At 41.6% G+C, this 14,853-nt stretch overlaps 1 protein-coding gene across 16 annotated transcripts in view; it reads left to right on the forward strand.

Moving 5' to 3' along the window:
- The window catches only part of WNK2 (WNK lysine deficient protein kinase 2), a 125,528-nt gene that overhangs the window by 71,593 nt on the left and 39,082 nt on the right, over positions 1-14,853 (forward strand). For all 16 annotated transcript variants that reach the window (XR_013999878.1, XR_013999879.1, XR_013999880.1 and 13 more), the window contains exons 20-21: positions 13,096-13,919; positions 14,265-14,334. Coding sequence is in view for 12 of the 16 variants with exons in the window: in XM_081151598.1 (XP_081007724.1) it covers positions 13,096-13,919; positions 14,265-14,334 (894 nt within the window). In the remaining 4 variants the exon portion in view is untranslated. The remainder of the gene's footprint in view (positions 1-13,095; positions 13,920-14,264; positions 14,335-14,853) is intronic.

Here is a 14,853-nt window from a genome sequence, read left to right on the forward strand (position 1 = left end):
GAGCAGAGCACCTCACTTTGTTAGTTGGCATGCAACCCGGTGGCCTGTTTGCAGAAGACATTGGCAGCTTTTACTGTCAAGGTAAGCAACAGCCATTGCTGCCATGGACCCTCCAGGGAGCGAGATGCTATTGTACTTTTCCCTCAAAGGAACTGCTGTTGTGCCACCCTGGGACCAGGACTGCCAGCTGCCTTTCCCAACTCTGTGCATATTCCAGACCCCAGAACTCTGGCTGCTTTGGGGTACACACATGCCCCATACCCCAGCTCCATGGTCGCTCCATATTCTGTACCTCAGGCACTGGAGCCACCGCTGCTGTGGGCTAGCCAGCACCCTAGAATCTGGAGTCACCACTGTGTGAGCACCTGCACTTTTAGACCTCTGTTCTGTTTCTGCATCTTGGGTGCCTGCAGGTCAGAAAACAGTGCTACCACTACCACGAAAGTGCCAACAGCTGGACCTGGTGCCAGGAGGGATCCCCTTAGCCACAGTATCCTCATGGCAGAAAAAGAGATCAGGAGGTTCCCAGCAGCCTTCATCATTGAAGACCCCAACAGCCCCCACAGCCACTTCAGCCACCTGCAGTCTTTTCCAGTGCTGATCCCAGCTGATGTTGCTGCATAGAGACTACTCTGCTGGGCCTGCCCTGTAGCTGGAACCACCACATCTCAGCTGGTGTCCCTATACCTACTTGCAAGTGAAGGTCTTTACCCAACAAAATCAGTCTCTAATGACTGGATGGAATGACTGTTCCATCAAGTACACAGATATCAACACAGGGCTACAGGAAACAGAAAAGCAAGGAAATATGACACCACAAAATAAGCAACAATTTTTCAATAAGTGACCCCCAAAGAATTGAAGATCCATGAATTGCCAAAAAATTCAAAATAATTACTTTAAGGAAGTTTGGTGAGCTTCAAGAGAATACATATAGACAATTCAACAAAGTCAGTATATGACGGTATATGAATAAAATGAGAAGTTCAATAGAGAAATAAATAATAAGAACCAGACAAATTCTAGAGCTGAAAATACAATGAATGAAAGAAAAGTGCAATAGAGAGCATCAAGAGCAGACTCGATCAAGCAGAAGAAAGAATTGGTGAGTTTGAAGACAGGTTCATTTGAAATTATGCAATCATAGGAGCAAAAAGAAAGAAAAATTAAAAGACATGAAGAAAGCCTATGTGAATTCTGGGGCACCATGAGACAAGTAATATTTGCATTATGGAATCCCAGAAGAAGAAAGGTCAGAAAGCTTATTCAGAAATTCCCAAATCTAGGGAGAGATATACACATCTGGGTTTATGAATCTCATAGGTCCTCGCACATATTCAACCCAAAGAAGACTTGACCAAGACACATTATGATAAAACTATGAAAAAATCAAAGAGAGAATTTTGAAAGCATCAGGAGAAAAAAAAAACTAATGTCTTACTAGGGAATGTTCAAAGGCTTTAAGCGGATTTCTCAGCAGAAACCTTGCAGGCCAGGAGAGAGTGGAAATAATATAATTAAAGTGCTGAAAGAATAAAACTGATATCCAAGAATACTTTAATTGGCAAAGCTGTTATTCAGAAATTAAGAAGTAAAGACTTTCCTAGATAAACAAAAGCTGAAGGAGTTCCTTACCACTAGAACTGCCTTACAAGGAATGCTAAAGGGAGTTCTTCAAGCTGAAATGAAAAGACACTAATTCGTACCATGAAAGAATAAAATTCACTGGTAAAAATAAGTATATAGTCATTCAGAATAATACCATAATGGTTGTGTGTAAATCACTTAACTCTAGTAAAAAGGTTAAAAAAGTATTAAAAATAACAAAAATTGCAGTTATTTTTAATGGATACACAATATAAAAATGTCAATTGTGACATCAAAGACATTAAATATGTATGGGAAAGTAAAAGAGTTTTTGTATGTGATCAAAGTCAACAACTTAAAATAGACTATTACAGCTATGTTTTTAACATAAGCCTCATGGTAATCACAACGCAAATGCCTATAATACATAAAATATAAACAGGAAGGAAACAATGCATACCAATTTGGAAAAATCAAATCACAAAAGTAGACTGAGCAAGAGAGGAAGGAAGGAACAAAGGAACTACAAAACAGCTGGAAAACAACAAAATAGCAATATGTAGGAAGTTCTTTTCAGTAATTACTGTAACTGTAAATGGATTCAGTTCTCCAATCAAAAGGCATGGAGTGGCTGAATGGATTAACAACACAAGATAAAACTATATACTCTCTACAAGAGTCACTTCAACTGTAATGACACACATGAAAGTGAACCGTGCTGTTTGATTACCATAGCTCTGCAGTGTAATCTGAAGTCAGGTAGCACGGTGCCTCCAGCTTTCTTCTTTTTCCTCGGGATTGCTTTGGCTATTCGGGGTCGTTTGTGGTTCCATACAAATCTGACGGTTTTTTGGTTCTATTTCTTTAAAAATGACATTGGTATTTTGATGGGGATGCATTAAATCTATGTATTGCTTTGGGTAATATGGCCATTTCAACCATGTTGATTCTTCCAATCCATGAACACGAGATATTTTTCCATTTGGTTGTGTCTTCTTCAATCTCCTTCAATAATGCTTTGTCATTTTCAGTAAATAGGTCTTTCATGTTCTCTATTTCATTCAGTTCTGCTCTTATATGATTGCCTGTCATCTGCTGACTTTGGGTTGCTTTTGTTCTTCCTTTTCTAGTTTTTGAAGATGTGATGTTAGGTTGTTTACTTGGGATTTCTCTTGTTTCTTGAGATAGCCCTGTAATGATATAAGCTTCCCTCTTAGTACTGCTTTTGCTGCATCCCAGAAGTTTTGATATGTTTTATTGTTATTCTCATTTGTATCTATATATCTTTTGATCTCACCTTTTATTTCTTCTTTGCCCCAGTCATTTTTTAGTAATATGTTGTTTAACCTCCATGTATTTGTGGGTTTCTTTACTTCCTTTTTGCAGGTGATTTCTACTTTCAAGGCATCGTGGTCAGAGAATATGCTTGGTACAATTTCAATCTTCTTGAATTTGTTTTGCTAGTCCTGGCTTATTTCACTTAGCATAATATTCTCCAGGTCCTTCCATACTGTCCCAAATGGTACGAGATCTTTCTTCTTCACAGCTGCGTAGTATTCCATGGTGTGAATGTCCCACAGCTTTTTATCCACTCACCTACTGATGGGCACTTGGACTGTTTCAGATCTTAGCTATTGTAAACTGCGCTGCTATGAACATAGGCGTATATTCTTTCTGATGAGTGTTTCAGGATTCTTAGGGTATATTCCTAGGAGTGGGATCACTGGGTCGTAAGGCAGCTCCATTTTTAATTTTTTGAGGAACCTCCACACTGTTTTCCACAGTGGCTGCACCAGTCTGCATTCCCACCAGCAGTGCACTAGGGTTCCCCTTTCCCCACACCCTCGCCAGCACTTATCGTTTGTTGATTTGTTGATGGAGCCATTCTGACAGGTGTGAGATGACACCTCATTGTGGTTTTAATTTGCATCTCTGATGATTAGCAACATTAAGCATTTTCTCATGTGTCTCTTGGCCATCTGCATGTCCTCTTTGGAGAAGTGTCTATTCAGGTCCTTTGCGCATTTCTTAATTGGGTTGTTTGTCTTCCTCTTGCTGAGTAATATGAGTTCTTTGTACACTTTGGAAATTTTCCTCTTATCAGATGCATCCTTGGCAAATATGTTTTCCCAGACCGTGGGGTTCCTTTGTATTTTGAGGCTGTTTTCTTTCGCTCTGCAGAAGCTTTTTAGTTTGATGTAGTCCCATATGTTTATTTTTTCGTTTGTTTCTCTTGCCCTAGGAGATGTAACAGGGAAAATTCCACTACGTGGGATGGCTGTGACTTGACTGCCTATGTTTTCTTCCAGGATTTTTATGGTTTTGTGACTTACATTTAAGTTTTTATCCATTTTGAGTTTATTTCTGTGTATGGTGTAAGTTGGTGGTCTAGTTTCATTTTTTTGCATGTAGCTGTCCAGTTTTCCCAGCACCATTTATTGTAGAGACTGTCCTTACTCCATTGGATGCTCTTGCCTCCTTTGTCAAATATTAACTGACCATAAGGGCGTGGGTCTATTTCTGGGGTCTCTGTTCTGTTCCATTGATCTGTATGCCTGTTGTTGTACCAATACCAGGCCGTTTTGGTTACAGTGGCTTTGTAATACAGTTTGATGTCCAGTAAAGTGATCCCTCCCACTCTGTTCTTTTTTCTCAAGATGGCTGCAGCTATTCGGAGTCTTTTTTGGTTCCATAGAAATTTTTGAAATGTTTGTTCTAGGTCTGTGAAATATGCTGTTGGTATTTTAATGGGAATTGCATTGAACTTATAAATTGCTTTGGGTAGTATGGACATTTTAATGATATTAATTCTTCTAATCCATGAGCATGGTATATTCTTCCACTTGTTTAAATCTTCCTCTATTTCTTTTTTCAGTGTCCCGTAGTTTTCCAAGTACAGGTTTTTTACATCCTTGGTTAAGTTTATTCCTGGTATCTTATTTTTTTAGTTGCAGTGGTAAATGGTATTGTTTTTTTTAGTTTCTCTGAAAGTTCGCTGTTGGTGTATAAGAATGCCATTGATACCCGGATGTTGGTTTTGTATCCAGCTACCTTGCCAAATCCGTTTATCAAATCTAGTAGTACTTTGATGGAGTCTTTAGGGTTTTCTATATACAGTATATGTCATCTGCAAATAATGACAGTTTTAACTTCCCTCTTTCCAATTTGGATACCTTTTGTTTTATTCCTGTGATGGCTGTGGCTAGGACTTCCAGTACTATGTTGAATAAGAGGGTCAAAGTGGACATCCCTGTCTTGTTCCTGTTTTTAAGGGAAATGGTTTTAGTTTTTGACCACTGAGTATGATGTTGGCTGTAGGTCTGCCATATATGGCCTTTGTTATGTTGAGGTGTGATCCCTCTATTCCCACTTTGCTGAGAGTTTTTATCAGAAATGAATGCTGGACTTTGTCAATTGCTTTTTCTGCATCTATTGATGTGAGCATGTGATTTTTGTCCTTCATTTTGCTTATGTGATGTATCACGTTTATTGATTTGCGGATATTATACCAGCCTTGCATCCCCGGGATAAATCGCACTTGGTCATGATCTTTTTAATGTATTGCTGGATCCAGTTTGCTAGTATTTTAGTGAGGATTTTAGCATCTATGTTCATCAGGAATATTGCCCTGTAATTTTCTTTCTTTGTAGTGTCTTTATCTGGTTTTGGGTTTAGGATGATGCTGGCCTCATAAAAAGAGTTTGGGAGTTTTCCCTCCTCTTGAATTTTCTGGAATAGTTTGAGTAGAGTAGATGTTAATTCTCCTTTGAATGTTTGGTAGAACTCTCCTGTAAATCCATCTGGTCCAGGACTTTTGTTTGCTGGGAGTTTTTCGATTACTGCTTCAATTTCATTAGTTGTTATTGGCCTATTCAGGTTTTCTGCCTCTTCTTGATTCAGCTTTGGAAGGTTGTATGCTTCTAGGAATTTGTCCATTTCCCCCGTGTTGTTCAATTTGTTGGCATATAGTTGCTCATAGTATTTTCTTACAGTCCTTTGCATTTCTGTTGGGTCTTTTGTTATATCGCCTCTTTCATTTCTGATTTTATTTATTTGGGTCCTCTCTCTTTGCTTCTTATTGAGCCTGGCTAAAGGTGCATCAATCTTATTTATCTTTTCAGAGAACCAGCTCTTGATTTCATTGAATTTTTGTATTTTTTTTAGTCTCTGTGTCATTAATTTCTGCTTTGATCTTTATTATTTCCTTCCTTCTACTTCCTTGGTGTTTTTCTTGCTGTTCTCGTTCTAGTCCTTTTAGTTGTTGTGTTAGAGGGTTCATTAGAGCTTTTTCTTGTTTCTTGAGATAGGCCTATTGTGCTATGAATTTTCCTCTCAGGATTGCTTTTGTTGTATCCCACAGATTTAGGGTTATTGTCTGTTAATTTTTGTTTTTTCCCATGAAGTGTTTGATTCTTTCTTGATCTCAATGGTAACCCATTCATTGTTTAATAACATGCTATTTAACCTCCATATGTTTGAATATTTTTGAGTTTTTTTATAGTGGTTGATTTCTAGTTTCATGGCATTGTGATGCAAGAAGAAGCTTGATATGACTTCAGTCATCTTGAATTTGTAGAGACTTGCCCTGTGCCCTAACATGTGGTCTGTTTTTGAGAATGTGCCATGTGCACTTGAGAAGAATGTGTATTCCCCTGCTTTGGGGTGAAATGTTCTGTAAATGTCAATTAAATCCATTAGGTCTGGTGAGTTATTTAAGGTTTCTGCTTCCTGTTGATTTTTTGTCTTGATGATCTTTCCAATGCTAACAGTCCCCCACTATGATTGTGTTGCTGTCAATCTCCCCTGAAAGTCCACGAAGAAGTTTTTTATATATTTCGGTGCTCCCTGGTTGGGTGCGTATATATTAAGAAGTGTTATGTTTTCTGGATGTAGTGTCCCCTTTATCATTATAAAGTGTCCATCTTTGTCTCTTGTTACCTTTGTTGTCTTGAAGTCTGTTTTGTCAGATATAAGTGTGGCTACAACTGCTTTTCAGTGGATGTTATTTGCTTGGAGAATCATTTTTCACCCTTTCACTTTGAATGCACCTTTGTCTTTGCAGCTTAGATGTGTCTCTTGTAGGAAGCGTATGGTTGGATTTTGTTTATTGATGCACTCTACTACTCTGCCTCTTTATTGGTGAATTCAGACCATTTACATTAAGGGTAATTATTGATTATGAGGATTTCCTGTGGCCACTTTATCTTTTGTCTTCTGGTAGCTCAGTGCCTCCACTGGTTCTTTTCCTTTGTACTTCTGCAGTTTTTGTTTGCTGGTGTTTCATATTTCTTTCCTCTGTGACCTCTTTTTTTAAGCTATGTGTCCTAGTTTGGAGATTTTTGTGTAAGGTTACCATTAGGTTTATAAAAAATAAATTTGCATATGTACAGTATTTTTTTCTTTTGAGTGCATCTGGTGTTCATCCTTCTTTGCCGGTTCAGACCTTTACCCCCTACCCTTTTATGTTTTTGTTGTCACAAATTATCCCTGTTTATGCTGTAAGTTTTTGGTGATCTTACTTGTAGTGTTGTGACCTTATGTTCTTTATTTCAGGTAGAATAACTCCCTTGAGTATTTCCTGCAATGGAGGTTTTCTGGTGATGAAATCTCTCAGCTTCTGTATGTCTGGGAATGTCTTTATTTCTCTTTCTTATTTAAAGGATAACTTTGCTATTCATGGCTGGTAATTTCTCTCTTTCCAGCATTTAAATATTTGGTTCTATTCTCTTTTGGCTTGTAAAGTTTCTGTTGAGAAGTTGGATGAAAGTCTGATCGGTTTTCCTTTGTAAGTCACTTCCTTCTTTTCCCTGGCTGCTCTAAGAATTTTTCTTTGTCATTAGTTTTGATAGTTTTAATACAATGTGTCTTGGAGAGGGCCTCTTTGGATTGAGGTAACTAGGTATCCTGTTTGCTTCTTGAATTCGAGGATCTAGTTCTTTCCATAGGTTTGAGAAGTTCTCCTCCAGTATTTGTTTAATAGACTCTCTGTTCCCTTCTCCTTCTCTTCTTCTTCTGGATGCCTATTATTCTAATAATTGCTTTTTCTGCTGGGGTGAGAGCATTCTCATACAGCTCTTTCATTTTTCTTTATGCTCAGGTCTTTCTTCTTCTTTTTGTGTCATTTCTAGATTCCTATCTTCAATATCACTAATTCCTTCCTCCATCTAGTTGGATCTGTTTTCTATGCTCAGTAGCTCATTCCTGGTCTCCTTAATTGCATGCTTCATTTCCAGGACTTCTGATTGGTTCTTTTTCAGAGTTTCCATGTCTTTGGTAAGGTACTCATTTTGTTCATTGATTTGTTTTCTGAGTTCACTGAATTGCCTGTATTTCTTTGCAGCTTGTTGAGTATTTTCAGAACTGCAATATTGAAATCTATCATTTATATCACATATTTCCATGTGTTCCAGCTTGCTTTCTGGGGATTTTTCATTTTCTTTCTGATTGTCCTTGTTAACATGGTCATTCATGGTATTTGCTACTCTCCTTTGTGTAGGCATAAATGTGCCTTCTATAGCAGCGTTCCCTGAAGAGGTCTTTCCACTATTTTCTAGTAGATGGCACTGAATCACAAGATTTTTTTACCTCTGTGATCTCCCAGACGACACCCATGGCTTCTGTAAGATAGTACAGTTGTGCTTCTTTGGGTTGGGGTTTGTTTTTGCCTCACTGTATTGGTGGCCCCAGACCTCTGTGGGGTCCCACCCCAGTCACCAAACCAGAGGATCAGTCAGGGGGAAACAGCAGTTACACTGCAATAGCTCCTGGTTTACATATAAGACATTCCTCTACCTGACACCCAGGGTGCAACAGAAGGCAGGTTTTGGGAGCCCAAGGGGCAGCAGGGCTCTGTGGTTCTGTTTCTTTGTCAAGATCACGCCCACCGAACAGTGGACTGCCCTGTGGCAGATCCCCGTGCTGTCAGGCGTCTGCTGGCTCAGTCATTGTTCACTCCACTCATCCTACTGGGCTGCCCCCTGCAGCTGTCTGTTCATCCTAGCCAGCTGAATGAAGCACCTGCTCCCACCTGCTTCCTCCCCTCTCCAGGCTGAGCCATGAGTTTCCCACTGCAGGGCAGCATCTGAAGGCCATCTGAGCTTTCCTCCCTTCTTATCTCCCTGTTTATACCCAGTTGCCTGCCTTTAGATGTTTTGATGCTTGGGTGTCTCGGGCGTGCCTCTGTATTGAGTAGGGAATTCTTTGTTGAATTATAGGTGGTTAATTTGTTGAAATTTCAGGGGGAGAGGCCAGGGGTATCTCTCATGCTTCCAATGCTCTGATGTCACTCCAAAAGATGTCACCAAACATTTAAAGAAGAATTAATACTAATCTTTCTCAACCTCTTGCAAAAAAAAAAAATTTGAAGAGGAGGGGACACTTCTAACCTCATTTTACCAGGCGAACATTACCCTGATAACAAAACCAGACCAGGAAACTACAAGAAAAAAAAAGTTATAGGCTAGTATTTTTTATGGATATAGATGCAAAAACTCTCAACAAAATACTAGCATTATGAACTTTACAGCACATTCGAAGAATCATACACTACGATCATGGGATTTATTTTTGAGATGCAAGAATGGTTAAATATAAGCAAATCAACAAATATGATACACCACATTAACAGAATGAAGGGTAAAATGATCGTGAGATCATTTCAATAGATTCAGAAAAAACACTTAACAAAATTCAACATCTTTTCATGATAAAAACTCTCAACAAACAAGGTATAAAAGAGATGTACCTCAACATAATAAAGGCCATATATACAAGCCCACAGCTAACACCATACTCAGTGGTAAAAAGCTGAAAGCTTTACTCTTAGGTTAAGAAGAAGACAAGGATACCCACTCTTAGCACGTCTGTTCAGCATTGTATTGGAAGTCCTAGCCAGAGTAGTTAGGCAAGAAAAAGAAATAAAAAGCATTGTAATCAGAAAGGAAGAATAAAATTGTCTCTGTTTGCAGATGGCATAATCTTATATATAAAAAACCTTAAAGACTCCACTAAAAACTGTTAGAACTAATAAATGAACTCAGTGAAGTTACAGGATACAATACCAAAATGCAAAAATCAGTTGTATTTCCATACACTAACAGTGAACTGTCTAACAGGTAAAAATGAAGAAAAGCAACCCTATTTATAGTAGCATTAAAAACAATAACATACTTAGGAATAAATTTCACTAGGAGATGAAGACCTATACACTGAAATCTGCGAGATGTTGGTGAAAAAGATTGATGTAAATGGAACAATATCCTGTATTGTTGGACTGGAAGAATTAATATTGGTAAAATGTCCATACTGCCTAAAGCCACCTAGAGAGTCAGTGCAATCTCTGTCAAAATTCCAATTGCATTTTTCACAGAAATAGGAAAAACAGTCCTAAAATTCATATGGAATCACAAAAGACCCCAAATAGCCAAAGCAATCTTGAGAAAAAACAAAGCTGGAGACATCTCATTTCCTAATTTCAAACTATATTGCAAAGCCTTAGTAATCAGAACAGTATTGTACTGGCATAAAAGCAAATGCTTAGAGTAATAGAACAGAATAGAGAGCCCATGCACATATGATCGATTGACTATGACGGCTGCTAGCACACGCAATGGAAAAAAGAGAGTCTCTTCAATAAATGGTGCTGGGAAGAGTGGATATCCAGCATGCAAAAAAGTGGAAGCGGATCTCCATCTCACACCATTAAGAAAAATCAACTCAAAATGGATAAAAGACTTAAACATAAGAACTGATACCATAAAACTCCCAGAAGAAGATGAAAACCTTGACACTGGTTGTGGTAATGACTTTTTGCATCTGACACCAAAAGCACAAGCAGCAAAAGCAAAAATTGTAAGTGGGACTAAAACTAAAAAGCTTTTGCCCAGCAGAAGAAACCATCATCAAAATGAAAAGGCAGCCTGTGGGATGGGATAACATATTTGCAAGTCATATATCTGATAAGAGGCTAATATCTAAAATATGTAAGGATCTCACACAACTCAATACCAAAAACAACAAATAATTCATTTGAAAAATGGGCAGAAGTCCTGAAGAGACATTTCGTCAAGAAGACATACAAATTGCCACCAGGTACCTGGAAAGGTGCTAATCATCAGGGAAATGTATTTAAAACCTTGATGAGGTATCACCTGATACCTGTGAGGATGGCTATTTTCAAAAAAACAGTAGGTAACAAGTGTTGGGGAGGGTGTGGAAGAAAGGGAGCCCTGGACAGTGTTGATGGGAATGTAAATTGGTGCAGCCGCCTTGGGGGTTCCTCAAAAAAAAAAAATAGAACTGCTTTATAACCCAGCAGTTCACTTCTAGGTATGTAGTCAAAGGAAATGAAATCACTCTCTTGAAAAGAGAGGTCTGCACCTACATGTTCATTGTAGCTCTGTTCGAGTCGCCAAGATGTGGAAGCTGAGCCAGGATGGGGAAGCTAAGTGTCAGCCCTTGAGTGGGTAAAGGAAATGTAAACACACGCACAGTGGGACATTATTCAGCCTTAAGAAGGAGGCCCTGCTGTTTGTGACAGTGTAGGTGAGCATGAAGGTCACGTCCTGTCCCATGGGAAATAAGCCAGAGAAACACGGTATGATCTTGATTATATGTGGAATCTGAAAAAAAAAAAGTTGAACTCAGAACCGATGAGTGGAGTGGCGGTTGTCAGAGGCACAAATTGAAGGAGAAGCATTTAACCATCTCAGTAGATGGAGGAAAGCATGTAATAAAATTCAACATTCATTCATGGCTTTATTTTTTTTATAGTACAGTACAACTTTATTTAAATATCAAAACAAACACAAAACCAGATTATTTGTTTCTATAGAGCTGCAGTAATGCCAAAGGAGAGAGACGAGGCTGGAGGGTAGGGAATCAGTGTGGAGTTTCATTTCACTCGTTTTGCATTGAGAATGTCCTCACGTGTCATTTGCATGTTTAAATTTTTTTGGACTGTTAATGGCTGCAGGAGACACCAGCATCTCGACTCTACTTCTCCTGGATGTCGTGTTAAAGCAAAACTAGACTCCTGTTCTAAATAAATGCTCCTCAGTTTGTTGTATGCCTTTGGTTTATTCCAAAGTCCTGAAATAATTGTTTTACAGTAAGTATTTTGTCCAGTTTTAGGTTTGTTTTAGGGGGAGAGGATTTGCCAATCTTTTCACCCACCATTGCCGGTACTTGGTCATTTAATTTTTACTTGAGATGATTTTTTTTCTGAGCTGATGTTTTCATTTTTATGGAGTCTGTATTATCCGCCCAGGGCAGCCGTAACACGGTATCCCGAACTAGGTGACTTAGAACAACAGAAATGTATTTTCTCAGTTATCAAATCTGGAAGACTGAAATCAAAGCGTCGGCAATGCCATGCTCCCTCCAGAGGCTCCTGGGGAGGGTCTATTCTGGGCCTTTCTCTCAGCTCCTGTTGCTGTTGGCACTCCTGGGCTTATAGACGCATCCGTCCAGTCTCTGCCTCTGTGGTCACGTGGATTTTCCTGTGTCTTCACATTGTCTTCCTGTGTGTGTCTTTTTAATGGCTTCAAATAACAGGAGCATAGATATAAAAGTACATTTGTTTAATCAGATAAAGGATTTTTATTTTCAAAACAATAGCAGATACATTACTTGGTGGTATGTTGAATGCTTTCTTTTTGAAATGGAGACCGGTATGGGGACACGTCATCCCCCCTTATTTTCAGCATCCTGCTGGAGGTCCCAGGTAATGAGTGTGGAGGTGAGATGGAAAGAGAGGCAGGAAAGGAGTGAGAGAAGAAAGGGAGAGAGAAGTTAGAGAACAAAAGAAAAGCCATAGGATTGAAGAAACCTAGGCCCTGCCCACAGTGCAGTCTGAGCTTCTGGGACCCGCTGGGACCCTGTGGTGTCTTCCAGGTGACTCCTTTCTGCAGCCAAGTTTAAGAGAGTGCCCTGTCCACTCTTTGTAAATATTTAAGGAGGTGTCATGGTGGTCACACAAAAGCTTTATTTTCCATTTGAAGAAAATGCTATTCATTCCAAAACAAGGTTTTTCAAAGCAAATTTTTGCTGGTTTGAGTTGGTACCCACTTAAGGTATCATTCTTCTGTTATCTGTTCCAGTATTAACTGCTCTTTAAGTGGAAGCAGGTACGTAATTCGTGCCATGGGGTAAGGTACTCAGGGCTCAGCGGTGTTGTGTTTTCTTAGTGTGAGTCCATGTTGGTGCACATAAAAGATTTTGTTCCTTTTAACATTACTACTTTTTATTAAAAATTTGGACAGAATAAGATAACTATCTTATTCTAAGAAGCCCTTGCTATAAAATTGATTGTATTGGGGCAAATTATAATTCTTTTCAAGGAATCTTTGTTAAAACTTTCCCTATCTTGAAGTTGATGCATCAGACAAGAGGAGAGGAGACCAGTGTGTGTGTGCTGCCAGCTCACAGAGGGCATGCTTTTTGCCAGCGAGTGCCAGGTGACTGCACTAGCATGTGCTGGCATAGAGGCACTTCTCCTGTTTTTTCTAGATCCAGCACTCTGTAAAGACCAGTTGTCCTTGAAGGAAAAACCCGGCATCCCGGCTGGTCCGCAGCTTCTGAACCAAGCAGGCTCCAGGGAGACCGCTGGGGGCACACCAGCCCCTTTGGTGCCATCCTCCCCACCTGTGACTGCTCTGCCCCAGGATATGGCTGCACCAACCACCAGCCCCAGGCCAGAGCCGGCAAGGGGGTCTGCCATGCAGGCAGGGGGCCCAGTGACCTCTCAAGGGATGGCCAACGAGTGTGACACCCCCCAGCCACTGGCAGAGACTCATGATGCCCAAGCGGTTGTAAGGCCCCTGGATGTGGCGCGAGGGCCTTGCACCTCCCCTATAGAGGCCTCCCATCATCCCACAGGTGTTGGGGAGCCTGCCTCAGCCAAGGAGGCCAACACCCAAATGGAGACCCTGCCAGCTCCAGCCCCTGTGCCCAGTGCCTCCAGCGAGCCCCTTCAGCCTGCCCCAGGCCAGTCCCTACCTCCACTCCCTAATGCTGTGGGAACTGTTGGCCTGGCTACCCCCCAGCTCCCAAGCCCTCCACTGGGGCCCAATGCCTTCCCCCAGCCCCTGTCAGCGTTGGAGTCGGATGGGGAAGGGCCGCTTCCCAAGGTGGGCTTTGTGGACAGCACCATCAAGAGCCTAGATGAAAAGCTGCGAAATCTGCTCTACCAGGAGCACGTGCCCACCTCCTCGGCCTCAGCTGGGACCCCTGTGGAGATGGGCGACCGAGACTTCACCCTGGAGCCCCCAAGAGGGGATCTGTCCTACACGGAGGCCTCCAGGGGGGACCCCGCCTTGCCAGCCCAACTTGTGGTGAGTACTGACCTTGTCCAGAGATGCCATCCTGGTCAGGGGCCTGGACGGGTGGGGGCCAACTCATCTAGCCATGCAGAGCTGCCTCTGCTCTGAGACCCACCTCTGAGCCGGCCCCGCCCAGTGTGTTTTGCAAGAAGTGGCCTGTTTGGGGATGCAGGTGTGCATGCGCAGGGTCAGGACCCGGCCAGGACCAACTGGTATGTGTGGAGCACCCAACACTGTGCCCTGCTCCCTGGGGAGGAGGAGCTCAGCCCTGGGATGGAAGGAGAGGGTTTACAGTTCAGCTGCAGAGATGTCAGCAAGTGAGGCTCCTGGCTCTTTCCTTTCTGTTTCTTCCTCCAGCTGGACAAGTCAGAACTGGCCCCTGGACTCTCGGCTGCCTTGGAGCAGGCTGGATCCTCACCAGTGACAGGTGATGAGCCCCACGTCACCGGCCCTGCCCCGCCCCCAGTGTGCGCGAGATGCCCCAGCCTTCCTTGCTCCAGAGTGCTCTGCATCTTGGGTGGGACCCAGACATGGCAGAGCCCATCATGATGCCTTATTGTATGTTCATGCGCCAGTGAGAAAAAGTCCACTGTCTGTGGAAATGGATGACAGCCCCTCCCCTCAGCCTGGCAAGAGGTATCAGCCCCTGTCACTTCCACACTGCAGCGTGTCAGTCCAGCTCGGGGCTGACACAGCTCTGGCCCGCTGTGGCTTTCTTTGTTGCATGTGGGAGGGTCTCAGCTCAGGCCAGTCTCCCACCCATTGGCTCTTTCTGCTCCGTCATTCAGTCTTCACAGCAGTTCTGGGAACACAGGTCAGAAATAGGCTGTGTTCCCATTCTGTAGACAGGGAAACTGAGACAGCCTTGGATGACATGGACCTTCCTTAGATACGAGCAGCAGGGCTAGGAATCAGTCCTATTGATCTGCTCCTTCCAAGGCCGCAT

This window comes from Miniopterus schreibersii, assembly GCF_964146895.1.
Source record: "Miniopterus schreibersii genome assembly, chromosome: 11".
Lineage (NCBI taxonomy): Eukaryota > Metazoa > Chordata > Mammalia > Chiroptera > Miniopteridae > Miniopterus > Miniopterus schreibersii.